This window comes from Tachysurus fulvidraco, chromosome 5 (assembly GCF_022655615.1).
Source record: "Tachysurus fulvidraco isolate hzauxx_2018 chromosome 5, HZAU_PFXX_2.0, whole genome shotgun sequence".
NCBI classification, from domain to species: domain Eukaryota; kingdom Metazoa; phylum Chordata; class Actinopteri; order Siluriformes; family Bagridae; genus Tachysurus; species Tachysurus fulvidraco.
This window is the reverse complement of record NC_062522.1, coordinates 23,067,866-23,095,460: the sequence shown is the minus strand read 5'-3', so window position 1 is coordinate 23,095,460 and position 27,595 is coordinate 23,067,866. Positions and strand designations below refer to the sequence as shown.

The following is a 27,595-nucleotide window of genomic DNA, read 5'->3' as shown; positions in this document are numbered from 1 at the left end:
CTGTCTCCGACCCGAACTCGTCTCGAGCTCGTTTAAAGCCCTTCCCCGTGCTGCACGAACACAAGGCGAGACTCTTAACTCGTCTAGTCAGCGTCACACGGACAGACGAAGAGAAAAGACAAGAGCGCTGATACATTTTACTGGATCTATTTTCGATTTCCTAGCGAGACTTTAAAGCGAAGGCGGCGCTGATTGGGCAGCGCGGAGTCACGCGGTGTTGCACTCGCTTTGCCTCGCGCCCGTCCGTGAACGCGACTCTGCCTGCCTGCTTGCCTGCGCGCGCTAGCGGCGGTTCGAGCTCCGTGGATCCTCCTTTACAATTATTCTTAATTGCTCGAACCTTCTTTAAATCCTTTTTTCTTTTCGTGAGACGTTTCTCCCCCATCATGGGTGACAAAAAGAGCCCTATCAGGTAAGGAAACGCCACCGTTTGGACGTTGTGGAGAGCTTGAGGGTTGTTCGGCTGCGTTTCCGTGCCGTTTTTCGGGCTGTTCAGACGCTTTTTTTTCGCCTCAAGGAGTGTTTCTGTTTTTTTCCCCTTCTTCCCCTATCCGTGTGCTTAGAGCGAGAGCAGTGCAGCTATGGCGGCTTCTCTTCTCTACCCTACTGACTCGAGCAGCTAGTCAGTCACAGACAAAGGGAGATTTACAGCAGGATACACCGGGCCTCGGCCACTAAAATGTATATTAACTGACACTTTAAACTGTGCTGAATTTCTTGGTCGGAAAGGAGATTTTTGACGTCTAGTTTAACCCCCGATATCGTTAGCCGTAGCCTGGTCGCGCTAACGCAGGGTTACAGTCGGACGGTTGGTGTGTTTAGGCGAGTGACTGTTGGCTCCACAGGAGAGAGAGAGAGAGAGAGAGAGAGAGAGAGAGAGAGAGAGAGAGAGAGAGACTGCGCTAGTTAGCAAGCTAGTTATTAGCTTCTCTAGTCCGGATTTCAACCAGTGTCGAGTTTGACATTTTGTCACTTTACATTACTGTAGGACTTTTTTTTGTTGTTTAGTTTTTTCCCCCCACTCTATTAATATCACGCGTTCGGACACATTTTCCCTCGGTTGGTGTAAGACAAGTGAAGTTATTGAAGCCTTATTGAAATGTTTCCGTCTTGTTTTCTCCCTCAGGCCAAAAAGACAAGCCAAGCCGTCGGCGGATGACGGCTACTGGGACTGTAGTGTTTGTACATTCAGGAACAGCGCCGAAGCGTTTAAATGCAGCATCTGCGATGTACGGAAGGGAACATCCACAAGGTAGGGCTTTACTCCCCCCACACGCCCTCACTCCTAATGCAAGCCTGCTGCTGCTGCTGCTGCTGCTGTCACCAGCAACTTCTTACTGCCTTGTTGGGAATGAACCATGCTCCTTTTATTTCTGTGTGTTTTTTATTTTACATTTGGTGAACAGTGAGCTGAAGTGCATGTGGTGTAAAGTTGCACATCTTTCAATGTGTTGAAGGAATTCAAACCTTCAGGCAAAAGGAGAACAGTCTGTCTGTGTCTCTCGGTCTGTCTCTCTGTCTGTCTGTCTCTCTGTCTGTGTCTCTCTGTCTGTGTCTCTCTGTCTGTCTGTCTCTCTGTCTGTGTCTCTCTGTCTGTGTCTCTCTGTCTGTGTCTCTCTGTCTGTGTCTCTCTCTGTCTGTGTCTCTCTGTCTGTGTCTCTCTGTCTGTCTGTCTGTCTGTCTGTCTGTCTGTCTGTCTGTCTCTCTGTCTGTCTGTCTCTCTGTCTGTCTGTCTCTCTCTGTCTGTCTGTCTGACTGTCTCGCTCTGTCTGTCTGTCTGACTGTCTCGCTCTGTGTGTCTGTCTGACTGTCTCGCTCTGTGTGTCTGTCTGACTGTCTCGCTCTGTGTGTCTGTCTGACTGTCTCGCTCTGTGTGTCTGACTGTCTGTCTCGCTCTGTGTGTCTGACTGTCTGTCTCGCTCTGTGTGTCTGACTGTCTGTCTCGCTCTGTGTGTCTGACTGTCTGTCTCGCTCTGTGTGTCTGACTGTCTGTCTCGCTCTGTGTGTCTGACTGTCTGTCTCGCTCTGTGTGTCTGACTGTCTGTCTCGCTCTGTGTGTCTGACTGTCTGTCTCGCTCTGTCTGTCTGACTGTCTGTCTCGCTCTGTGTGTCTGACTGTCTGTCTCGCTCTGTGTGTCTGACTGTCTGTCTCGCTCTGTCTGTCTGACTGTCTGTCTCGCTCTGTCTGTCTGACTGTCTGTCTCGCTCTGTCTGTCTGACTCTGTCTGTCTCGCTCTGTCTGTCTGTCTCTCTCTGCCTCTCTCTGTCTGTCTGTCTTTCTGTCTGACTGTATGTCTCTGTCTGTCTCTCTCTTTCCGGCCATCTGTTTCTGTCTCTCTGTTTCTCGCTGTATGTCTGTCTGTCTCTTACTCTAACTCTCTCTCTCTCTCTCTCTCTCTCTCTCTCTCTCTCACACACACACTCCCCATCCTCAGTCCAGCTGCAGTTTTGCTTTTGTCTTCCTCAGTGAGTTGCAGTTCTCACACCCAAAATCCATAACTTTGCTGTTTACACTGTGATCACAGAATATGTGCATAGATTCTCCAGATGTTGTCATATAAGGCGTTTGGGTTGTCAGGTGTTTATTATACCCTGCTTTTCTCACTGACAGGTGGAAAGTGAGAGAGGAGTCTGTGCTCAATAAATATTCTTGTCTGGTCGAATACTGCTGTTAGGGAGTCTATTAACTGTTAGGAAATCGTGTGGTTCTCAGTCGCTTCCTCTCCTGTAAGTGATGCATATTTGTCAGTGATGATAAAGTGCTTCTCTGGTACAACTCCTGTGTGACGCCCAAGTGTGAAACCTGCCTGTATCTGTTATTAACTTGAAGCAGAGAAGCCTAATGGCAGCTGACGTTTCACTGTGGCTGTGAAAGTTTTCCTAAATTACCGCTAAAAGCCGAACTGCCAAGGATCAGCGCGTGCTTTGTCAGAGCTGTTTGATTTTGTGTACTGTTTCGAGACTAGCGGGTGACGTTAGTTGGATGTTTTTCGTGAAACCCAGTCATCGTGTTGTTCTTATAAACTGTATAAGCCCTGCCAGTGCTTTACAGTTTACATGATGTGTGAGTGCGAAGCCGCCAACACTTCTCATCAGCTGACTGATGTTGAGTCTACAGCTATGAGTAATGTGTGGCCCAGGTCAGGAATCCCCATGCTCTAACCTTTTCATTTGTGGTTTTACACTCCGCGCAGCACTGACATTTGGGGGAAAGTTTGTATGTGTGCGTACACCTTTTTAGAAGGGGAACACAGATGTCCTGCAACGTAAGTGTCGATGACTGACAATAACATCTTCCTTCCAGATTTGAACGAAGCGTTACAAAACAGAGTGATTTGCAGGAAGTAGATGAGTAGGATTTATGGTAATGGAAGAAAGTAATACCACGCACGTCAAAACACCAATCTGTCTCTCGCCAGCAGCTGCCAAGCCGCTGTCAGTCTGGTGAATAAGAACATGAAATGTTAGAAAAGACGCGCAGCCTTGTTTGAGCGGAGACGTTAGCCTTTGATGGACACGATCATTTGCTGATTTAAGAAATCTGGCTCTCGGATTAATGAGCACTAATTAGCCACCTTGTGCTTGTTGTGATGTAATCCAGCAGCGTATCGGTGAGCGTGGCTTGCGCGTGCTGCAAAATGACACACGCTTGCTCTTGTCTGCGATTTATCTTCTTCTCTCCTCGCCTTTTATCTAGGTTCCCCTCTCTGAATGGGCCTTTGTGTAGCTATAACACATTTCATTTGCCAATTATTTCACCTTTTGATGGTGTCGAGTTCAAAGAACACAGCCAGCCCTCAGCTGATAGGGCTTTCCATTTTTGGTCTTTTACATTAGGCGTTATTTACTAAAGATGGCTCCGAATATTGAGGCTTTTTTGTAATTTGTCTTGATGTTTTTGTTCAAATTCTTTGCAGGTAAAGTGATTTTTGTTTAGTTTTCCCTGTTCCCAACTGTCATACAGAGATGATCACAGCGATTATCGAGAGCTGTTGAAATGTACAACACTCGTAAAAGATTACACCGCAACACATTTTTAGTTTATTTAATGCTTTTCGAGCATCTCTAAGCCGACAACAGGTTTGGGTGACATCTAATGATGGACTTTTTAAAAAAAAATAAAAAATGATCTGGGGAATAAAATGAGCATAATTAGTATCAATAAAAAGGCTGCGTAAAATTCAACGTCCTTTCAAATGGTAATAACACGGCTGTGTCCGCAGCAGCAGACTGCACACTACGAGCACAGTGACTTCTGCTCTTTTGTGCCTTTCAGCAGCCGCTGCACATCAGAGGCTGTCACTCTACGTTAACATTAGCCGAGGTCATCCAGGGTCATAGGTCACAGAACTATGCTGCGCTGATGATCTCTCGAAGGTGGCATAAGCTACGTTACTATGGAATACAATTGAGCACATTGGGAGTTTTATTAAAAAATCCGTGCGAGTCAGCATCCAGGTTGGATCAGAGGCTTTCCATCTTCATAGCGATAAGCACAAACTCCAACAGGAAGCATAAAATTCTACGTTGTAGCTTGTATGCAGTTTAGTGCTTTATTGATGCTATAGGATGACTAGCAGATGATCTCTGCTTTGTATAAGTGGTTGTCCGTGCAAACTCGGGTAATGTGGAGCAGGTACCTAACTAAAAGCGTATGTGTACATGAAGTGCATTATCTCTATTTAGTACCGGTATACATTTGCCGCTGCTGCTGATGTCTAGTACTTTATTAATGCTGGTTGTTAAGGCTGTGGCTGAAACCAAATAAAAACAGAAACGATGTAGAGTCTAAAGACTAAATGTGTAAAACTGTTCCAGGCAGCAGCATGCACTGAAACATTATCCATGAAGATTAATAATAAAAAAAAAAAAAAGCCAACATGGGCAGCACTCAGAAAACATACATGGAATGTTTTTTTTTACAACTGCTGACTTTGTTTTCCTGTGCACCAACCTGAGAAGTCCCCCTAACCACCATGTTGTAACATTGCAGCGAAAAGCTCGAGAGCAGTGGCACAAGAACGCACCACCTAGTTTCCGTTTCAGCTTTCAAGCTGTCTGTTTCCTCGTACACGTATCAGTGTGTCACAGGTTTCAGGAAGTGTCCATTAGGACGTTCTTCAGTTGATTGATGTGTGGGATCGGAGGGGAAGTGCCAGGCAGGCTTCGTGTTCCCTTGATCTTCACCGGTGGGTGTACGTTACATCTCCTTCCCCTGCAGATTCTTGCTGGCTGGCCCAGCCTGTTCGGCACGTTAGTGAGTTTTATGTTTGTTTCGTGCTCGAGGGGAGCGTTTGAAGTATCACAGTAGTCGCTCTAAGGTTACGTTTCAGTTTACTTTCTCCTCCCTTAAGGCCTTGTACATTCTCATGTAATCTGAAGGTCAGCTTCCTGGTGATAAATGATTGATGTAAACATGAATAATAATCTGCAGAGGCACAGCTTTTATCTGCGTATCTGTTCAACACCGCAAAATCCTTCCCATTGGTTTCTAACCAGTGGGCTCTCCTTCAGTTTCCTTTTTAAGCTGCCACACACACGCACACACACACACACACACGCGCACGCACGCACACACACACACACACACACTATACAAGCATGTCGTTTGAATGCTATCAGTCTTTGAGGACTGTGATGTGTTAAGCTACAGCGCACAATCAAACAGAAGTCTGAAATTGCCGTCTGTGGGCGACCTGCTTCATGTGTCAAGCCAACCAGATGGAATATTAAGTGTCTAATAGCGGACGAATTTGAAGCAGGCTGCTCAGTTGAAGTGAAGGGTTCGTTTATAATTTGATGGGAAATTAAGGCATTAAGTGCTTAATTCCGGATCGAGTATGCTAATACTGTCTTTAAACACTACCTGCTCATGCAGGCAGTAAGGTGACGGGCACAGATGGTGTGTGTGTGTGTCTGTGTGTGTTTTGATAGAAAATGGTTGAAGAGATGTGTGTAATTCAGGGATTTTCCTAATTCTGACTTAAATTGAGAGAATGGAGTTGTAGAAGCAGCGTGCGCTACATTTTGTGTCCGCGCCCCTCATCCCCCGCATCATTAGTCTGCCCTGATGTGCTAATTGAGGGATTTAATTTGTTAACGCGATGTGAAGATTTCTGCAAGTGTGTGTGAGCGCTACAACCTTTCAGACTGTTCAAATCGCTGCACTGCACCGCACATCTCTTAGCAGTCTGACGCAGTCTGTTGTTTTGTGGACGCAACACCATGCTCGCTCGCTACACGAGCGATCGCAGACACGGCTCACAAACACTACAACAACCTGTCACCTGCAGAGAGCCCTGCTGAAGCGTGCCTCACCTCATCCCCCCAAATCCCACTTTCTCACAAAAATAAACACACAAGATGTCTGTCATGTGACTTGCTGTGGCTGTGCTGGTTGTTTCTACACACTTTTGTATCGAATGGAGAGAAAAAAAAGAGACAAATAAGAGAAAATGTGGTGGCATAAATAAGAATTGGCTTTCATGTCAAACCCCAGAATTAGTCCGTCACCGGGGAATTGGGGTTGACATCGTGTAGTGCCTACTGAGCTTTCATCGGTTTCTTATTGTTAATAAAGATTAAAAAAAAGATTAGAGAGCTGATTCGATTTGACCACTGGCTACCATATAGCAGCAATATAGTAAACCTAAGGTGTTTTGGATAGTTTTTTTTATCATTTTGAAGTTTTTAATATTTTTTTTCATAGAATTTTTAATATCTGTTTTTGTTTTCTTTTTAAACATATGGCAGAAGCATACGCTTTAGCCGTCAGTACAGGTGGGAGTCTTGAGTGTGGGTTTTTGTTGAGTGTGAAACTCGATGAGCAGTGGGAGAGATTGTTGGCTAAGGGACCCGGCAAACGAGTTGGAGCCTCTCTAAACTGCCCTGTGAATCGGAACACTGAGAGCGAACCAGATGACAAGGCACGGGGGAGAAGAGAAGGAAAGAGGAGAGGGACAAGGGGAGAGAGAAAGAGGGGGAGAGAGTGTGGAGCGAGTGAGTGAGTGAGTTGGACCATGCTGTGAGTGTGAGGGGAGCGGCAGTTTGATGGACAGCAGTGCAGGGATGTGCTCACTCAGCCAAGAGGCTCCCAGAGGGAAGGCAGAATGGAGCACATCATTACGCAGCGAGGGAAGTGCCGGGCTTGCCCCTCTCTCGCTCACACTCTGTCTCTCATTCCCTCATTCCCTCACATTTATTCCCCTATGCACCACTGCCACATCACTTCAGTCATTCAGTGGACCAGGGGGCGGGTGTTTATCCGGTGAAACCACAACATGCCGTGATCGAGGTTAAATCATGTAAGTGAAACCCCACACAAACAGTAGTTTTATGCTCGGGTTTGTCTGTCAGTTGCTTTGAAGACAACTTAATCTTTGGTAACGGGGCGTGCCGTGTTGAGTCCTTTACATTAGCCAGTTTAACAGTAATATGAACTTTTTCGTTTCGGTCATGATTTGTTGCTGTTTACAGTTCAGTCACACAAAAGTCTTAACATCTCATGTGGTCTAAATATCTGTAGGCGAGGTTTCATGAAGTCGACTTTCATTCGTGTTATGATCTGTTTAAGACACTGTATCTCAGACCTCATTCGGTTATTTACTATATGCCACTATATTTACTATACGGCTAAATCCGTTTGTTTTGGGTTTTTGCTTCGATGTGTATGTAAATTCATCACAGGACTTGACCCATGAAATTGCTGGTTTGTGCTCGGTAGAATTTCTGTCCGTCATTTAATATATAACCCTGATACAGCAGTTTTTGCCAACACATTCCTGCTGGAGCTCCATGTGTGATAAAACTCCCCGCTCAGTCAACTCGCTTCAGGCTATAATCCTTGTTTGGTGTCACCAGTAAGAGGATTAGCACTATTGTCTTATTATAAGCTGACATCTTTTTGTGGCGTGCTGCTAATACTCTTAAAGGGCTCGTATAATGGAGACCCGAATTTTCCTCGGTTTTCTGAAATAAAAAGGGCTTGGTGTAGCTGAAACATTGTGAACTTATCACTCATGCCGCAGTTTGTAACGTTGACTTCTGGAAACGTAGTTGTTCGTTTTGGATCCAGTGTCTCTCCGACATCACAAGACGGTCGAAATGTCCGACCTGTTCACCTTGTAGCACATCAGCCTCGCCCGTGTGCTTTACTGCTGGTCATTCATGTCCAGTTGCATCATGCTGTTAACTTTGAGCTGTCAGAATAATACATAGAAAAATGTACTGCTCTGAAACGGAGTACTCTAATCTCTGGTAAGTCCTCTCTTTTAGTTTCATTATCTGACTCACAACACACAAGGCTATGTTTGAACAGATGCCATTATTTATCTCCAACAGTTTTCTAGACTTTTCTACACGTTTTACAGTCAGGAACACAGTGTGCCTCGTTTCACAAGCAAGGCAAATATAATACAAAAAACCCAACACATGACACAGGACTTTTAGTGGCAAAAACACCTCGTACATCTTATCCTTGTGAAATTCTGGTACTTGCATTACTGACACAATGTAATATTAAATGTTCCCTCCTTGATTAATAATTTTTTTTTTCCCCCTCCAAACTTTTTAAAAAATGTTTGTCTTGTCTTACCTGTGATTATTTGTTGAGATTTAAAAAAACAAAAAAACAAAAACAGAAAGAAATAAACCAGCACAGAGTATCCTGGCATTCTCAAATGCAAATCACACAAGCTCTTTTGAGTGGTTTTCTCTTGGAGCCGTGTACATGAAGCGCTGCTTTATTGCATTTCTCCTCATTAGTTTTGCAGACCGGTCTGGTCTAGACATAAATTTCCAGTGAAATGTTGTCTCTGCTTAGCAGCCTGCCGTATTGCCCAGAGCCTGCTTAAGCCAATTCGGACCAGGTTCTGTTTACACAAGACTGGAGAACGAGAAGGAGAAACGAGTGTGCAAGGCAGTTGTGGTCCATAGCAGATGCAAGTGCAAGAATAAGAAAAGGAAAACGTGCAGGCAAGTAGCGCACGTGGCACGTCAATGCACGTGACAGACTTTTGCCGACGAACTGAGCTAAGTGTTTAGCACTGCCACACCACCTATCTGTCAGTCTCAAAGAAGGCAGGCGGCATGTGGCACGAAAGGTCGGCCGGGGGAGGAAACCCTCTATTATGGACAGATGATGCAGTCAGCTTTCTGCCTCCGGAGACAGAGCACTTACTGTCAGTGAAGCATTGACTTACTTGGCACAAGCTTCGTCATGTTTTTTTTTTCTTCTCCTCGTCGTCTTGTCCGTTTTAATTCTTGGCATTCTACAGTTGTTTCTATATTTTTGCAGCGCTGTCCTTATCTGTAGGGTTTCTCCTCATGAACCATGGGCTGAAAATAATCATTTGTAACTTTTTTTGATGGCTATTCCTTACAGCAGCAACACTGACAAAAACTGAGTCTTATCACCTGCATCAAGGTGTGTGTGGCGCTGTGTGTGTGACTGTGGCGCTGTGTGTGTGTGTGTGACTGTGGCGCTGTGTGTGTGTGTGTGACTGTGGCGCTGTGTGTGTGTGTGTGACTGTGGCGCTGTGTGTGTGTGTGTGACTGTGGCGCTGTGTGTGTGTGTGACTGTGGCGCTGTGTGTGTGTGACTGGCGCTGTGTGGCGCTGTGTGTGTGACTGTGGCGCTGTGTGTGTGGCTGTGGTGCTGTGTGGCGCTGTGTGTGTGTGACTGTGGCGCTGTGTGTGTGACTGGCGCTGTGTGTGTGGCTGTGGTGCTGTGTGGCGCTGTGTGTGAGACTGTGGCGCTGTGTGTGTGGCTGTGGTGCTGTGTGGCGCTGTGTGTGAGACTGTGGCTGTGGTGCTGTGTGGCGCTGTGTGTGAGACTGTGGCGCTGTGTGTGTGGCTGTGGTGCTGTGTGGCGCTGTGTGTGTGGCTGTGGTGCTGTGTGGCGCTGTGTGTGTGGCTGTGGTGCTGTGTGGCTGTGGTGCTGTGTGGCGCTGTGTGTGAGACTGTGGCGCTGTGTGTGTGGCTGTGGTGCTGTGTGGCGCTGTGTGTGAGACTGTGGCGCTGTGTGTGTGGCTTTGGTGCTGTGTGGCGCTGTGTGTGTGTGGCTGTGGTGCTGTGTGGCGCTGTGTGTGAGACTGTGGCGCTGTGTGTGTGGCTGTGGTGCTGTGTGGTGCTGTGTGTGAGACTGTGGCGCTGTGTGTGGCTGTGTCCCCGGGTGTGGCGTCATGCTGTAGACACCAGTAATCCTCTCGCTCTGTAATGGTGCAGGTGTGTGCCCAAGCCCGTTGTCACTGCAGTGGGGTTCAATAACATGAGCAGTGGGGTTCAATAACATGCTGTCAGCCTTGTAACGCGATTGTTGTTTTTCCGCACAGTTAGAAACTGGTTAGTTATTTGACTTTCCTCTCAATCCATTAGTATATCTGTCTCCAATGGCTCGCAGTTCGTCTCAAACTAAAGTATTAATGCGATTCAGAGAAATCACAAGCACTGTTGATGTGAATGATCCTATTCGGGTGCATAAGCGCAGTGCTCAAACACATCGTCCCTTTCACCAGAGCACACTTTAGAAGGTCCTTTCTGTGTTTTTCACAGAGATGACTCTTATGTGCCGGCAGTCTCAGGAGCAATGATCAAAGGTATGAGGTCAGATTTTACTAAAAACTAAAGGAAAACAGGCCTAGAAGTAAGTAATTTTTTTTTGTCCATAAAGCATAAAGCTGCACAAGAAGAAGAAGAAGTTGCTGTGGATTTTTACTCTAACCACTATGCTGCTGAAAACTCGTGAACGGTGCAGAAGTGAACTGAAGTGCTCTTTGGAAACGGAGGTCTTCTGATGAATTGACTGCTGTCAAACACCAGGAATAAATGTTCTTCCTGTTGAAGTCTATAAGACGTAGTGGATTGTCTTCAGTAAGGCGTCAGTGAACGACAAGTTGCCAGAGTGCAGTTTTAATTTTGTTCTCAAAGAAGGGGGATTTAATGCCTTTAAAGAACTGGAAACCTGTGACAATTTTATGGTCTGAGTATAAAATCCTCTCCGAATGCTTAGTCAAAGATAAATTATATACTGAATCTTAGTTAATGTTTGACTTCTCTTTCTCTTCTCTTTACTTCCTTCCTATTTTTTTGTTTATTATATTTAAATATTTTCACTTGCACTTGGATGTTTAGTCTCTCTCTCTCTCTCTCTCTCTCTCTCTCTCTCTCTCTCTCTCTCTCTCTCTCTCTCTCTCTCTCTCAACTTTCTTTATTAGATTAAATGTATAAATATACACTTGTGAAATGCTTTTTAAAAATCGCTGCATTGCTGATAGTAACTGGGTGTCAGTTTTCCCACTCAGCTTTCTGTTTCCATGGGAATCGGAGGAGAGCTCGACATCTGACCACCAACCAGTGCTTAGAAGTAGTCACTTTCTGCGGCAAGCTAAAAAAAGAATAGGAAGAATCCTGCCTTCCAATCTGCAATCTGTTGTTTTATAATTTAATAGTCTAAATCCACAAAAAATTATTCTCCTGAAAATGTCACAGTACAGATCTGATATCATCTGGTCCCCTGCGTTTACTGATCCACGATGGTGTTAGTCTGGAGCATTGGTGTCTTCCTGTTTCTTTTGGTGTCTGTCACATGCTATGCCTCTGTCACATTCAGTCATTAAACAGAAACAGCCACAGAGAGACAGACCACGAAAACTGTCCCCCTGTTCATTTGCAGCATTTGGGAGATGCCATTAGCAATTGTGTCTCTCTGTTGTCTCACTTCTACAATCTGAGCTCACTTGTTTTTAGTTCCTTGTGAGTTGGAGTCCTGGAACTGACAATAGCACTCCAATCGGAACTTACTCTAAATACCTGCATTTGTGCATTTCTGTGTTAAAAATTATCATCATTAAACTTCTGGTGTTCCATCTGCAGAAATTCCATAGGCCTCCCAAGCATGAAATGATCTAGGTGACAGTTTAAGTGTATGCACGTTTTGCTGCAACAATTCAGAGCACATATGCAGGAGTAAGAACTGCTGTAAATCGAACTACATGAGAGAGAGGGGGGGTGTCTAAGCTCATGCCTGAGCTTCCTCTTACTAATCATTCAAGCACAGCGAAGTTCTAAACAGTTTGAGGCTAAAGAGCATTTAAAGTGTCACCACATATCACTGGCAACAGGTAATTGCTATTGATTTGAATTATGTTTATCTACTGGTCACATGCTTGAGCTGCAGCGTTTGAGTACGTGAAGTGTTTGAATGGGAGGTGTTGGTGCCTTATGCACTCAGTAAGTGCAAACTAGCCAGGAAAAATAGTTAAGTGATATGACTTGCAGTGTTCCAGCAGACTGTCCCCTGTTATGTGCTATAAAGCACTGAATACAACTGAACTGTGCTGCACTGTTTACTGTATTCTATATAGTTGCAACCCTAGCAATGAAACTCGCTGGCTAATTCACAACTAAGCATTTCCTGAGGATGACTGCTGCTTGTTTCAGGCTGAGTTGCTGTCTTTATGCCCCCTCCTCCTCCTCATCTCTTTCTGCTCTTTCTTTCCCTCCCCCTCTCACTGACACCGTGCTGCCAAGTTGGAAATAAGGCACGTTGTTTTCTTTGAACAGATCAGATAATAAATCATTTTTGAACAAGGTGAAATGTACTGTGGTCATCACTGGGCAGTGTCCCTCTTTAAGTTTCACATACATAAGGGAAACACAGCTCATCTGTCTTTTTTTTGCTTCTCCTTTATGATTTGTCAGTCTGTCCTTCAATACAGTCTGTATTTGCAATCTCTCAACAATTCCTGAGAAGGAGAATCAGAGTTCATCCGAAGGATGGGGGTGGTGAATGTTTGATGTCTCCAGTCCAGTGTCTGGATCCCAGGCGTTCTCTGAAGGTTTGCGTGCTCCATCTCTGCTTTGGTGAGCAGGCGCCGTGCCACTAATCGTTTAGTGGAATGGCTTATGGGAGCTGAATCCCAGAGCTTGTTTAACACTCACCGAAAACCAGCGGTGCCATCATCTACTCCCCTTCTGCTGAGGGCTTAATATGCCTGTAGTAGAGGATCAGGCCTGTCTGCTAACTGTTATGCTGATGACTGCATGTAAATGTTTCTGCATATGTATGAATTGTCTGCCATGGCCATGATGTAAGACGCTCTAATGGCGAAGAGGTTTCAGCTAGAGTTTTAACAGATTTTACATCAAGATTTTTTTTTGGAAATGCAGAGCAAAGGAGCAAAACACCTTCAGCTGCATTGTGGAGGGAACGGTATGCACAGTCATTACTTTCTCTCTCTCTAAGGCCCCCCCCCCTCTCTCTCTCTGAGCATCCAAGTGATTTCTTCTCATGGGGTTGAGTAATGGAATCCTTATGGCATGTGAAACACATTGAATCTACAGGGAGAAATAGTAGTAGTAGATGGAGCTTGGGTTACTATTGTCCACTCCAGCACGAGTATTTACATTCTTGTAGTTCAGCTCTGCGCTACTGGTGTCAGTACGATTATTTGTCTCTTCGACACCTCTACCATCTGTTAGTACACTATAGGCCACTGCAGTCTGAGAGGCTACTGCTGGCAATCCTGTGTCTCTGCACTACTCTTGCATTGAAGAGCTGATTTAATTGAGGACTTTTCTATTGCCTCTCTTCAGTCAAGTACTCTTATTCCGCCACCCCATTGTAGGTGAAGTTTCATTTCTCGCTGTCTGTAACCTGGCTCTCGAATGTCACCTTAAGCTCAGTGTACATTAATCTCAACAAAACATGTTCTAGGCACTGTTTATCTAAAAGGTTGTTGTAGGCATATACCGTGAGGGAATGTGCTACTGCTGGCATCACACTGTAATTCAAGGAGCAATTTCTTTTATTTTTAAATGGGTGTGATTCTGATTTGAGGTCAGGGTAGCTTTCTTGTTGTTTGCTGCTGTCTGACTGGTCTTTGCATATACTGTGTCAATGACAGTAGTTTTATAGCATCTGGCCCACTTTGCAAAAGATTGAAGGGGCGGTTGAGAGGGGGAACTGTCACTCACTGTCTAAGAACGTGGTGGAAGCTGTCTGTGTTACTAGCCTGTCTCGTCTGAGGAGTTTGGCATTCACTGATCTCGTACTTCTACGCTGGTGGTGCAGTTTGCCCGAGCTCCTGAGTGGTGGCTGGTTTGTTTTCATCTCCACACAAAAATTATTTTGGTTTCACCCACAACCGCTTTGGGGTTGTGCAGTTTTGCAGTACTGGATGACATTCTATGAAGAAACATTATACACGTTATATTGGACACAGATCTGATTCCACAAGTTGTTTGCATTTGGTAATCCGATCAGCTCCATAGAGAGATGTCTCGGTTTGTGAACAGAGTGCAGTTCTGCTGTTGGTCATGTGCTGGCCGGTAAATAATGCATTGTGCGGTTTTTGCCTTGTCGTGGCAGGTTTAACAGTGGTCCTGACATGCCAGTGAGCATTCATGGCTGAATTACAGCTGGCACTGAATCACGGCTTAACCGCCTGGCCTATTTCTGCTCCTCTGATCTACGCATGATACAAATCTCACTGCTTGGCAGCAGAACCTGAGCGAGAGGGCGGGTTTGAGCAAATCAATCATGGCCATGTCCACCTCCAGCACTGCTCCCGGCCTAACCTCAGGTGGGAAGCGGTTACGGATGCTCATTAGAGGTAGACCCAGCCTAGCAGGCATTTAGCAAGGCCTCAGTGCATGCTTCTGACAAATCCCTCAGCTGATTCAGAGCAAATACCTCTAGGCTCTCCTATAGTGGTTAGAGTGAATTATACCGCTTACCACTTAACCTTTTTCTTTGCTTATTTTTACTTTTATAGTGTGGCACTGCTTTTTCATCGAGTATGTAACTAATTGCTGAAAATTTGTTTAGCTTCACCTTTGAGAATTCCCATGAATGAAATTAATTGCATTTAATTTAAGGAATTATTATATTGGTAAAACAATTAAAATAAAAAGGGAATACCGACATTCCTCTTACAGATGTTCCAGCACTATTACCCCCCTTTCTTTTGTGGTTGGCATTTTTCCCAGCAGTTCTGTAATTCCCATAGCTCCGATTCATCCCGATTGCTCAGAGATGGGTATTGATTATGATGTTGTGCTGGTCCCTTCAACATGATTCCCTATTATGAGGAGATTGATTGTCTTGTGATTGGCTAGTCCCTGTGGGACAGAAACCTGCAACCTGTCTGTCACGGGGAAAAAAGAGACATCTTTGGGATGCTCAGACACTTCAGGGAGATGATTTACTCCACAGGGCAGCTGGTTAGTCTGTGGTGTTGTCCATCTGCTATTGATGAGCCGATCAATAAGAAATATCATTATAATATCAACAACAATGAAAGTTCTACTCTGAGTACCTGATTTTACAAACACACACATTTATTATATTACAGTATTTGTGTAAGTACGTTTGGTCTTTAGTAGCACTGTTATAGCTTTTGTTAAAATAAATCTGGCATATTTCTCTTCAAAACAAGACTTGCACTTTTTTAGTAAAACAATCGTCACAGTGTATAACACAAATGTGCAGACGCAGCAACAATCATTTTCTTTAAAGGACCGTCTGCTCGGGGAAATCCTCATCAACTATGCGTTTGTCTGAGGTATGGTGTCTGTTACATTACTTATACAAACAGTATCATTTTTTTTTATATTATTATAGATTATAGACATGTCCTTAGACAATGCAGTCCTTGCCAAGCAGTGTGTTGTACCTAAGTAACGTGGTGTGATGCCAGGAAACATGCCACAGTGAGCAATGCTTTGTAGTTTCGAGCTGTGTTTTAGTCACGTTTGATCCTGTTCGTGTCTTGGCTGAAGTTATTTACAAGTGTGTGTGTGTGTGTGTGCCAGCTCGCACTCGGAAACTGTGCACAGTTTAACGAGACTGAGAAGTTTAGCACGTTGTTACTTCCGCCTAAGCCACTGCAGCAGCTATTTCAAATCATTTACAAATCGGGTGTTAACATTAGTAGACCCATTAATGAAGGATAAGACTTTCAGAAACTGTACAGAGTCTGCTAACACGTTTGTTGTTAATTAGATGTAATGGGGTGTAATTAGATGTAATGGTATGATGTCATTTAAAGTCTTTAAACCATTAAAATTATCTATCTGTCTATCTGTCTATCTATCTATCTAACCCTGTCTGTCTGTCTATCTATCTATCTAACCCTGTCTGTCTGTCTATCTATCTATCTAACCCTGTCTGTCTGTCTATCTATCTATCTAACCCTGTCTGTCTGTCTATCTATCTATCTATCTATCTATCTGTCTATCTATCTGTCTATCTATCTGTCTATCTATCTATCTGTCTATCTAACCCTGTCTGTCTATCTATCTATCTATCTATCTATCTATCTATCTATCTATCTATCTATCTATCTATCTATCTATCTATCTATCGTTTACAGAATATTTGAATAACCAAATAAGCTGAAATTTGCAGCCCTGCTTTTTTTTTTTTAAATGAACAAGACCCAACTTGTTTCTCCCTCTGAACTGTGAACTGCTTAAATGATTTAAAAGATGGCTTTCAACAAGTTAGCAGATGGAAGATAATGAAGGCAGGTTGCCATGTCAAAATGTTTAGACAACGTTAAACGTGCTAGTGGGCTCTCCGGCTCTCTTCCCCCATTTCCGCCCATCTTCAGTCTTGTTCCTTTGTTACCCCCAGCTGCTGCCAGATGTCTGCCATTATAGTTAAGGAGCATGAGCTGACCTGGGCTGTGTGCAGTTCTGCCTCAGATCTCAACCACAGCCCCTCGGCTTTTAATTAACTCAACCATGCACCAAGAAGAGGGAAGAGAGGAAGCCTGCAGCACACGGCTGCTGACTCTTTGTGGGTTTTTTGTTGGCAGGAGCGACGTATTTGCACAAAAAAAAAGGAATAGCCAAAAGGCTTTCACCATGTCATTGTAAAACAAGGAGTGGTTGTAATCAGATCGGTCCACCTGTGGTGGCGCTTGGCCCCACGTACCAGCAGGACAGATTGCGAAGGTCTATGCAGTCCTCTTATTTCTGAATGAGGCCAATCCCCCAAGCCATAATTAGATTAGTGCCTGTCATTGTCCCACACCTGTGATCCTCACACTCATTTGTTAAGAGAGTGGAGTAATGGGATTAGGCTTGTAACAGGCACACACAGCTGGAACACAGCACAGCACAGCACGGCCCATAATAACAGCGAGCCTGCATAGGCACAGAAAATGAATCTTTCTGTAGATTTCAGAGCATGGATGTCCATAGGATGAAATAATTTTGTATTAAACCGTTTAGCTGCATTTCTGTGTCCGTTACCAGTCGCAGTCTCTTTCCAAAACATTGGTGGAGATTCGTCTGTAACACAACAGCTATGAATCTAAAGGGTTGAAGCCTTGAATGAACACCAGACCGATTTACTGTGCCACATTAGTGATCTCTCATGCTTGTCTTTCAACAGTTTGTCAAGCTTCCTTTTCATGCAATGATTTAATCCACAACCATTTTTGCCATTGTTTTCCCATAGTTTATGTGCTCCAAGTGATTTTTATAAATTGCACATAAACTCCTCTCCATCTTTCTCTTAGTTGTTGATTGTGATTATAAAGTGATTTTGTGATTTTGTGAAGTGTTTGCAGCTCTCTGAAGAACAACTCACTCTGTGGTTGTGTTTAACCCAGTAGCACATACAGAAAGGAAATCAGAATTTATACTGCTTACATTCAGGGAAGGCGTTTTGTAAGGTTGTTTAACACGTTTAACCAAATGTGGGCCGTGATATAGTTTATAGACTTGGATGTCATAATGACCGCAGTGACCAGTCCTCAGTTTAATTATTAAGACACTTCAGAACCCAGGTGACAATTTTATGTGCACTTTCATGTGTACAGATTCATGTGGCAGGAGTGCAATGCATAACCTTGAAGCTACATTGATGCAGATTCAGACAGATAATGTTCACAGCAACCATTAGGATGGGGGAAAAATGTTTACTTACAAATTTATTTTTGAGTTTTGCTTTATGACCGATTTGATCTGGTTTGTATTCTAAATGCTGCAATGATTAAAAAAAAAAAAAAACATTTCTCTGGACAGAAGTGATTTGTTGATGAGAGAGGTCCAGACTGACAAAGAATACAGCATCTCTCTAGCATGAATCTATGGACCCGACCTGCTCTGTGTCAACAGTTCGTGGCTGGTGGAGGTGGTGTAATTCTGTGGGAATGTTTTCTTGGCAGACTTTAGGCCGTTAAAACCAGTCAGTCTTCGCTATAACACAACAGCCTATTTGACTGTCGTTACTGAACGTACCTCCCTTCCTGACCACAACTATCATCTACTTCCAACATGATAAGGAACCATGTCCCACAATAAAAGTCCTCTCAAACTGGATTCATGAACATGACAAGGGCTTCTTCACTGGTCTTCAGTCACCAGATCTACAATTGTATAAAGAGCGCCTTTAGGGTGTGATAGAACAGGAGATTCACCTGAAAGTGTTCTTGAAAATCTGAAAGCAATAAAGTCAACACATTGTGACAACATGTATTCATATTGTGCTTATTAATGAACTGCTCTGGGTGTATATCTTGAGTGTTTTACTGTATGGTACAGTCAGTTGTTTTCCCATTCAGGGTTGTTTGTGTTTGGGCTATAATTACTGACATGTATTTTCAAATGATTTCGAGTTTATATTTTTATGCTTCAAGATACCTAGGGCTGTGTTTAATGTCATCATGTCTGTACTTTAAACTTTCTTTATGATTTTAAACCTTAAACCGTCCCCAGCCCAAGGGCTGAGACATGCATGTTGCCCAGTAAAACCCCAGGTAGTTTGTAATAGGTGTTGGGTGTTGATGTAGAACTACATTTAGCCATGTTATGGGTGGTTTTGATATGTTCACGCATGTTCCCCCTTTAATCCACACTCTGTGAACTTTGAATGGCCCCACAGGAAGCCCAGGATAAACTCCCAGCTGGTGGCCCAGCAGGTGGCACAGCAGTATGCCACCCCTCCCCCTGCAAAGAAAGAAAAGAAGGAGAAGCCCGAGAGACCTGAGAAAGAGAGGGCCGACGGCGAACGACCAGAGCAAACCCTGCCTGATATTGAGCACCCAGCCAAGGACAAGATTGAGAATGACCATGCTGAGAAAGAGAAGAAGGACAGAGAGAAAGAAATCACGATTGCCCTCCCAAAGAAACCCAGCAGCAAAAAGACCAGGTATAGCACCTTGTCTGCATTTTACTGCAAAGCACATTACCATCAATCTTTTTCTAACACATTAACAATAACCACTTCTTGCTATCTCCTTGCAGGCCCAAGATGGACAACCATCAAAGCCCACCAAGTGAAAGAAACAGTATACAGTCTGGGAAATCAACCACCAAGACTAAAAACTCTCACATCTCAAGGTTCTTCAGTTTCTGTCGTTTTTTTCTTCTTCTGTGTTTGTTTTATTTTTTACTTGTTTTAAGGGAGCAATAACTTCTTGTCTCCTGTCTTATTAGAATGTTTAATGCCATCCCATTTTAAAAAAAAAAAAAAAAAAAAAAAAGAGAGAGCGAGCGAGATGCTAGTATATTAATAACTGCAGTTTGAGATGCTTTCCTTCAGCTTGAATAGCTGCTGTTAGTCATTCTGTCACTGAACAAAGCTGGCAGACAGCCACAGTGCATCTCAATGTAAGAGCTGCTCTGATTCACAAATGCAGCCCCCCTCGCTCTACCCTGTTCTTTCTCCTCCTTTGCCTCTGAATGAGTGTGTTAGTCGTGGGCTGTGCTCAAATGAGCAGTGCAAGGTTTCACTCCCACACACTCTCTGCTGGCTGTTTTCCCACTGATCTGTCTAGGCCTGGCCGATAAGGACGTTGTAATCGGATATCGGCGATGTCTCACACACAATTGCCGTTAATCCTTCATGCACAATGATTATTTTATGTAAGGAAAACAGATAGAGAGCTACAAGATGTATGAGGCTTTATTAATAATCATTTGATGTCATGCTACCACCAGCTTACCAAAATACTCAATGTAAATTAGTAAAGGCAGCCAATTAATGAATTTACATGGGTAAGACCCTACATCGGGCTCTTGGGGTGAGGAGGATGAAGGTGCTGTGCTCTTGTCTCTTGTCTATAACACTGTGATGTACTGCAGTGGTCACTACATACTGGGACTTTACTCCGTTTAGCCATTGTTGTAGGAAGACTGTTCCCACTGCTTAGGACTGAGGTTTGATCTGCTCTGTCACAAAGGGATCATCAACGGTTCGAATGCACACAGTGAAATAGCAGCATCTAGCTCTTCATCTAGTAAAAGCACCAGTGAGGCAACTCAAGTGTCTGCAGCAGACATGCAAGCAATACCAACTTCTTCATAATCCATCACAATGGCTAGGGAGATTTAGTATACGTACACTATTACACTTTACACTGTTGGTCACATTTATTGTGTAAAAAAAAAACGTAAGAGAAAATTTTGCAGTGAAAAAGGAGTTATGAAAAATCTGCTCAGCATTTCAACATGCTTGTATCTCTGAAGCACAGCCGGTTTTCTGGCAGCATGCGGAGGCACTGAAAGATACTGCAGAGGGGTTGAGTGTGCTCACAGGGAAGGGTAACACAGCAAGCTCAATCATAAATCTATTAGTCTACAGAAACATGTCTATGCTTAATGGACACATCACTAAACATGCTATCTTTTCCTTTGTACACCTTTGTACCCTATTGAAAGTAAAAGATCTTTGCACATCCCATACTTGGGAATAACATCTGTGTCTTTTCTTTTGGTCAGCAGACCCAAATTGAAGAATGTGGACCGGAGCACGGCGCAGCAGCTGGCCATCACAGTGGGGAACGTGACAGTAATCATAACGGACTTTAAAGAGAAGATTCGTTCATCCTCCACGTCCTCCTCGACAGTGACGTCCAGTGCCGCCTCCGAGCAGCAGCACCCGAGCTCGGGCTCCGAGAGCATGGACAAGAGCTCGTCACGTGCCTCCACTCCTAAACGAGACCTCTCGCTCGTCCACGATGAGTCATTCTGAGCCTTCAAACCATTGCTCTTGGACTCTGTGGAGATGCTGGCTGTTGTGCAGTTCTCCCTATGCCCTGCTCTCATTCCTCCCATCTGCTTTTGATTACCAAAAGAGGGACGAATGTTTGTCACGTCCCCACATTCACACAAATGTCGACGCGTGCACATACATTTCCTGACTGGAGATAATCTTGTCTTTCTGGACCTATAGCAGAGGATTATTCTCAGCATCACACCTTGGTAGCACTGGAGTGACAGCAGGGCCAGTGAGATGGCATCCCCATGCTTGTATGTATTGTTTTATACTTGTAAGTGAACATCTGGCTGAATCAACATTTGTTTTTTTGGGGGGTTTTTTCTTCTTTATTTTGTATTAAAAAATGTCTGCTGTGCACAATAACCACCTACACTTTAACAATTTCCTGAATGGCTATGACACTTATTTATTATCTGTTGTATTTTAATACTTTTAGAGATTTTTTCCCCCCGTTAGAGCTTTGCTAAGTAGCATGGCTGATGGTTCCATTTTACAATTTTAATGAGTTTTTAATGAGTTTGAATTGTTTTCCTGGAGCCCCCTGAGAATCTCTCCCACATTGGTGCTAGCTACACTGTGAATTCTTTGGTTTTTTTTATTTTTCTTCTTCTTCTTCTTGCTCAGACGGTCTTTCACACATCAAGGTTCTTAAGCTTAAAGCCTATTTCACTTTTTTTCTTCTTCTTCCTCTTCTTCTCTACCCCACCCATCTATTCTGGTTGTTCTTCTATTATGGTTTTGCAGCGAGTGCTAGGGGAAGGTTCTCTGCTGTTCATGGTGGGGTTTTTCAGCCCTCATATTCCCAGACATTTCTTTTCCACAGTCCAGACTTTCACATACCCCTGGTCCCTGTGATGCCCACATCTGACCTTTTGACATCTGTGAATAGAACCTCATATTTTACCCACACAGTGGTTGGCTCTTAATCAACTACATATAAAGGCATCTAGCTAAAATATCTGGATTGGAAATCCTATGCTAGCTTACAGTTTATTCTTATGTCATAAGAGTTGGATCTGGAAATTGTTGCTCTTTTGAGTTTATTGCATTGTTCAGCAGAGGTATTTGTAACTTATTGCTTATTTATGGCACGTAGGACAAACACTAAACGTTTTAATCTCGGACCTAGCCGAACTAGTCTGATTGTAAGTTATGACATACCGTCCCACTTTATAACTTTTTACACAATGCGTTCCAGCATACAGTACTTGAATCACAGTCAGACATTTTTCTTGAAGGATTGGAAAAAAAAAAAAAGGAAGACAAAATGAAGATGTAGAGACTGTAACTTGGGACTCGGATGATTTGCTGATTGTGTTGTACCACATGATGTCACCGAAGGAAAACAGAGGACACATTGTTGTTTTTTTTGTTTGTTTGTTTTTTGTTTTTTTTTACTTATCCAGAATATTCAGCAGTGTTTCAGACAAAATCTCACACCTCCCACATAACGGCCAAAATAAAAGTAGTAATACTAGTAATATTAACTATCTATCCCTTATTAAAAAAATAAATAAAATCCACCTAACTTCCTTTTGAACTTGTATTAAACCTGTATAAAGTATGTGTATATGATATGAGTTTTATTTATTGAAGGACCAAAGGAATTTGATATTGACACGATAGACAAATAACAATTCGATATGTAATGATCATATGTGTGATATATAATAATACATTTTAAATAAAGTCTAATATAATCCATGTCTAGTTCTCACCGTCTAATTCTTGTCCACAAAATACTGTGAAAGTTTATCCGTCGCTTTGGGAATCCAGCCTGTAAAAGAACACATCAGCTTTAGATGTTGTACATTACCGTGTGGATACTGGAAAGACACGGGCAGTTAGAGGGTACAAAAGTATTGCAATATTTTCACCCCGGATCATCAAACGACTCTTAATACTAATGTTCTAGTTCATGTTTAGCATCGGAAGTGTGAACAGCTGTGTGAAAGTATCACTTGTGTATCACTCGTAAACCAATAGAAGACTCGGTTTTGCTCCTGCAGTGACGAGATGAATTTGAAGTGTTGCGCTTGGTTTTCTGTTCTGTTCTGACCGCAGTAGTGCGTAGTCCTCTAGTGTTCTGTACAAATGAAGGCTTTACCGGGTCAGTTTGTGAGACAGTAACAATGTCTTTGCGTATTTGTGATATTAACCAGTGATTGTCGGGCTTCTGAAAGCATGGAGTTATAACCGTTATTGTCCACACCACACTTCATCAACCCCAGTCTTTAATGCGCTTTAATCTAACCCTCAACCACACACACACACACACACACACACACACGGCAGTTGTACTGAAACGGTATGACTTTCATTTGAGATCTTTTTCATTTATTTATTTATTTCCTTTTTTTTTTTCTTTTTTTTTTTTAAAGAGAGAGAATATGCAATGTAAACATGACATGAAGAAAATTACATTGGGTAAATTCCAGAAAGAAAAAAAAAACAGAAAAAATGGGGACTTTTACGTTCCAAATGCTCCCCACATTTTGACCCCACAGTTGCAGTTGTTGGAACTTTCTGAGCACTGTATAGCCTACTTTTACATTTCTTATGAATATAGCCATCTTCTCACTTGCCTTACCCACTATCATGAGCAGTTAGCTAACTTTTTGTAAAATTGTAAAAAGAAAAATGAATTGTATCTTAATTTATTGGAATTTTTAAACAAACAAACAAACAAAACAAAAAAAACGAATTTAAACAATGCTTGTATGTGTATCTTAAAAATGGTGCAAATGTCAACGTTATAGGCTACAAACGGCAACGGAGCTGAACATGTTTTTTTTTTTTTTTAATTTTGTTTGAATTTTTTTTATTTTTTTCATAAAACGCGCAAGCAGTTCTGTTCTTGTGTACGACCAGTAACCTTAATTTACTGTGTAAAGATGGTTACGTTTTTTTTGTTTGTGTTTTTTTTAGCTTCCTTTTGTCAGAAACCCACTTTATTAGAATGCTTTTTGACTTGTGATATACAGTCGCATTAACTGTGTGAGATTTCAATATCAATGTACAGTACACTCAGACGCTTCATTTTGATCCTAATCCGATGTTGTTGTGAAGCGCTTTAACAGTTTGTTTCGTAATAGCGTAGGGTCTGTTAGTGTATTAATCAAACCGTTTTATTTCCAATTTGTCATTGCTTTGCGTTTCTTGCTACTCGCTGAGTTTTCTTGGTAATTTTGTGTGATGGGTTGTGTTCATTTTCCTTGTGTAAATGTTTTTGTTTGTTTTTGTTTTTGTTTGAATTGAACATTGCTCCTTGTCTATAGCTTACCACACTGTTCAAATACTACAGTTTTCAGCATGTGCACGACTTTGCTCTTTAGAGGCTACCTTTATCATTTTCTTCGCTTCAAATAGAAATGTCTATTTATGCATTTTTGGCTTGTAGTTTTTCACAAATAAAAAATGTTCAATTTATCTAAAGCGAGGTTGTCTGCTTTTTTTTTTTCTTTTTTTTTGTGTGCGCGCGCGCAGAATTTCGTTCCTGACCTTTTAAGGACAAATACTACATCTGTGTGTTATGTAGGCGTCTTATGATGGCAGCGATTGCTTTTCATAACAATTGGTCTGACTGGACTGGATGAAATCTGAAGGTCTGAACACACAAATATAAGGGTTAAAGATATTGAATGTCCTTTTTTTTCTGCAAACATTTCAGATCTGATTCCATGAAATACTAAACATGCAGCATTTATAGTTATGGTTCATCATCACGACAGCAAGAGCACAGTAATAAATACGGATTTGAATGGATGCAAATGCATCTTGTGATCTGAATAGAAGGTGTGTGTTTGTGTGTGTGTGGCCATAATACATCTGCATCATCAATGACTGTGTCCTTATGAATTCCAGTGTTGCCAGTTTTTATCTGAAAACATTTTTTTTTTTGGTGATTGGGAAATTTTATCAACCGCTCTTCAACAAGTATATCAACCGTTTTCAGGAGCATAGATTAAACCCCTTCTTCACCCCAGTCCCTAAATATTCATGTTTGGAGGAAGTCATGAATTCATGAGGATAGAATAGAGTCTTGACAAGACCGCAGTCTTTTCTGCATTTCTTCCAACAATGCAGAGGATCCAGGAGCATTGAAAATGTTCAGGAGGTTCAATTGTGTACAAAATGATGCAAAGCAAATGAAAGGAAATGACGAAAAACGAAATGACAACCGGTGTCCGTATTCGTAAATTCTTAATGCAGAGAGTTTCTCCAGTTGACATTTTTAGAAAATTCTTAAAAATGTGGTTCTTTCCTTTTTAAAATTAAAGAGAAGATCTTAGTAAAGATAAGTTACTCATAAAGCATCTTAACCCTTAAAATGGCTCTTAAGTGTTAGGAGTAGTGAGGATGACTTTTAAGAGGCTTTAAGAGTTTCTTTAGCAGAGAAGAAAACGGCCAAAAGGTGAAGAGAGAAGAAATGTATTGTATACAATATTTAATAATGATAGTGAGTTAATAATCATGTATAGGGATTATTTTTGTGACCAGTCCTATTAGATATATTTCAGACACAGCACAGAAATTACACATATATAGAATATAGAGATACGCTAACACCTCCGAAACAGCTGTAATGCCGTAGCGGCAGAAATGATATCATTTGGCGCTCTGATATTTCTGTGCTGTTTTGGAGACGTTTACATTTACATTACATTTGTAACACACAGATGTTAGTCACAGATGATCATCTCTAATAAGATCGGTCACGAATGCAGTCCCTAAACGATATAGTCTCAAATATCTTAACATAGAGACAAAGTAAGACACAGATTAATATTTCAAAAGCGCGCTTTTTTTTGGACAACCAATCACAGTCTTCAAAAGATTGTGTCATACACAGCAACGTGGGCAGCCCCACCTCCCCTCTCGGATAAAAAACGTTTGTATTTTCTAAAGCTACGATTACTATTTAGGTGTTTTAAAGCTAAATTAGGAGCTCCCTAGGATCATTCTTAGAATCTTTATAAATACAGGCCCTGAGTCCTAAAGCATTAATAATTCATGGCTTTTTTTTTCTCATTCATGCGAACATGGAGAAAACATGAGGAAAAACTCAATCCTTATACCGTCTGTATTTAATGTATTGAGTACCTGTTGGTGTGATTATGAAACAACATGCTAGCTAAATATAAACATTTTGTGGTATTATGTGAGTTTTTACATTTTATTGACCTTTGGCAAACCTGTTTATGATAAAAAATATACATGTTCAATTAATACGCAGTGTAATCTTATGAAAATACATGGTGTGAATGGCTACGCATCTGCGCCGTCTGCTTCTGATCTCCGGACGCTGATGGTAATCCAGAGTGTGAACGCTTAGGAGACGTGCTCCTTGTGCTCCTGCCCTCAAGGCCTTCTGGGAGCTGTCAGAGCTGAGATTGAGATGTCAGAGTAGAGCAGCCACCACAACAGAGTAGATCACTGACATTAGACTCGGGGGAGCCTCTGTGTGAGCTGCCCTCTCTCTACTCCCTGCTGAGAGCTTATACACATCCCTGGTTTCCTCACATTTACTCGTGTCCTGGATGATTGTTTGTTACAAATCGCCCAACTGCTCGAGCCTCGGCCTGCCATCCATCTAATAATAATAATAATAATAATAATAATAATAATAACATCACCATCATCACTGAATATGAATATATTGGTTGGACTGAAGAGATAATATTCACTAAAGGAGTGTGAATCCAAACAGTACTGTCTAAAGAACGCTGTGAAGCAAAGATGCCTTCAAAAATAAATGTGATAAATAGATAAATAGATAGATAAATAAATAAATAAATAAATAAATAAATACAAACAAAACATTTCTACATTAAAAACCGTTGGAAAGACCAGGAAACAATAAAAAGTCAATATTTTGCTGGTCAGATGAGAACAGTTAGACTAGACTGGTTAGAGTTGGTCTAGGGATAACTAAAAAAACACACTGTTCACTGGATGTTTTGGTGAAAATTCCAGACAATTTCAGTGTTAAAATCCCAGGAGATTTTTCAACCGATTCTGAAATACTCAAACCAGCCACAGATAACATTTCCACCTCATTCCGATGTTCTATGTCAGCAGTAACAGAAGCTCTTGATCTGAATCTGCATGACTTTACGTCACATGATTGTCCGATTGTATAATTTCGACCAGTGCTTAATGATGTGCTAGCGGAGTGAAGGCTATGCTGGCTATGATGTCACAACACATAATGCATTTGGGCATTAAAACTGGACCATGACACCACAGAAGAAGGTCTGCTGACTGACCGACATCAGAAAAAAATGTTTGAACTGGTTTGTATCCAAGCTTTCTGTTATGCTAGTAATGCTAGTACATGCTCGCCAGAACATATGCTGCTAATTTCCTATTGTTTGGCAAAATTCCCTGGTTAGAATCAGTTCAATACTGTTTTTAAATATCCTGTTCAAATTCTCTCTCTCTTAAAAAAAAAAAAAAAGGGGGACCACACAGGATTCTTCTTCAGCTTTACATCAGACTCTGATGTAAAGAAGAACATAAATGGTCCTTGTTATTCTGAGCAGCTCGTATGACTTGAGACGATTCCTGGGTTCCAAGAGTC

The 27,595-nt window shown here is 42.3% G+C and overlaps 1 protein-coding gene across 4 annotated transcripts; it reads left to right on the top strand.

Moving 5' to 3' along the window:
- On the top strand, positions 1-24,441 carry rybpb (RING1 and YY1 binding protein b). Of its 4 annotated transcripts, none has more exons than XM_027146923.2 (5): positions 1-412; positions 1,127-1,252; positions 18,895-19,161; positions 19,257-19,352; positions 20,736-24,441. In XM_027146923.2, exons 1-5 carry the CDS (start codon positions 387-389, stop codon positions 20,983-20,985), a joined length of 765 nt encoding a protein of 254 aa, XP_027002724.1. In that variant the 5' UTR covers positions 1-386; the 3' UTR covers positions 20,986-24,441. The 4 variants fall into 4 exon arrangements, with proteins under 4 accessions (XP_027002724.1, XP_027002723.1, XP_027002725.1 ...); XM_027146922.2 differs by having other exon boundaries at positions 20,733-24,441; XM_027146924.2 differs by lacking the exon at positions 1-412 and adding an exon at positions 490-681 and having other exon boundaries at positions 20,733-24,441.
- The last annotated feature ends 3,154 nt before the right edge of the window (positions 24,442-27,595 follow it).

Coding starts and splice junctions, on each gene's coding strand:
- rybpb (XM_027146922.2), top strand. CDS start 387: ATGGGTGACAAAAAGAGCCCTATCAG. Junction 413..1,126: donor GACAAAAAGAGCCCTATCAG/GTAAGGAAACGC, acceptor TTTCTCCCTCAG/GCCAAAAAGACAAGCCAAGC. Junction 19,162..19,256: donor CCCAGCAGCAAAAAGACCAG/GTATAGCACCTT, acceptor ATCTCCTTGCAG/GCCCAAGATGGACAACCATC.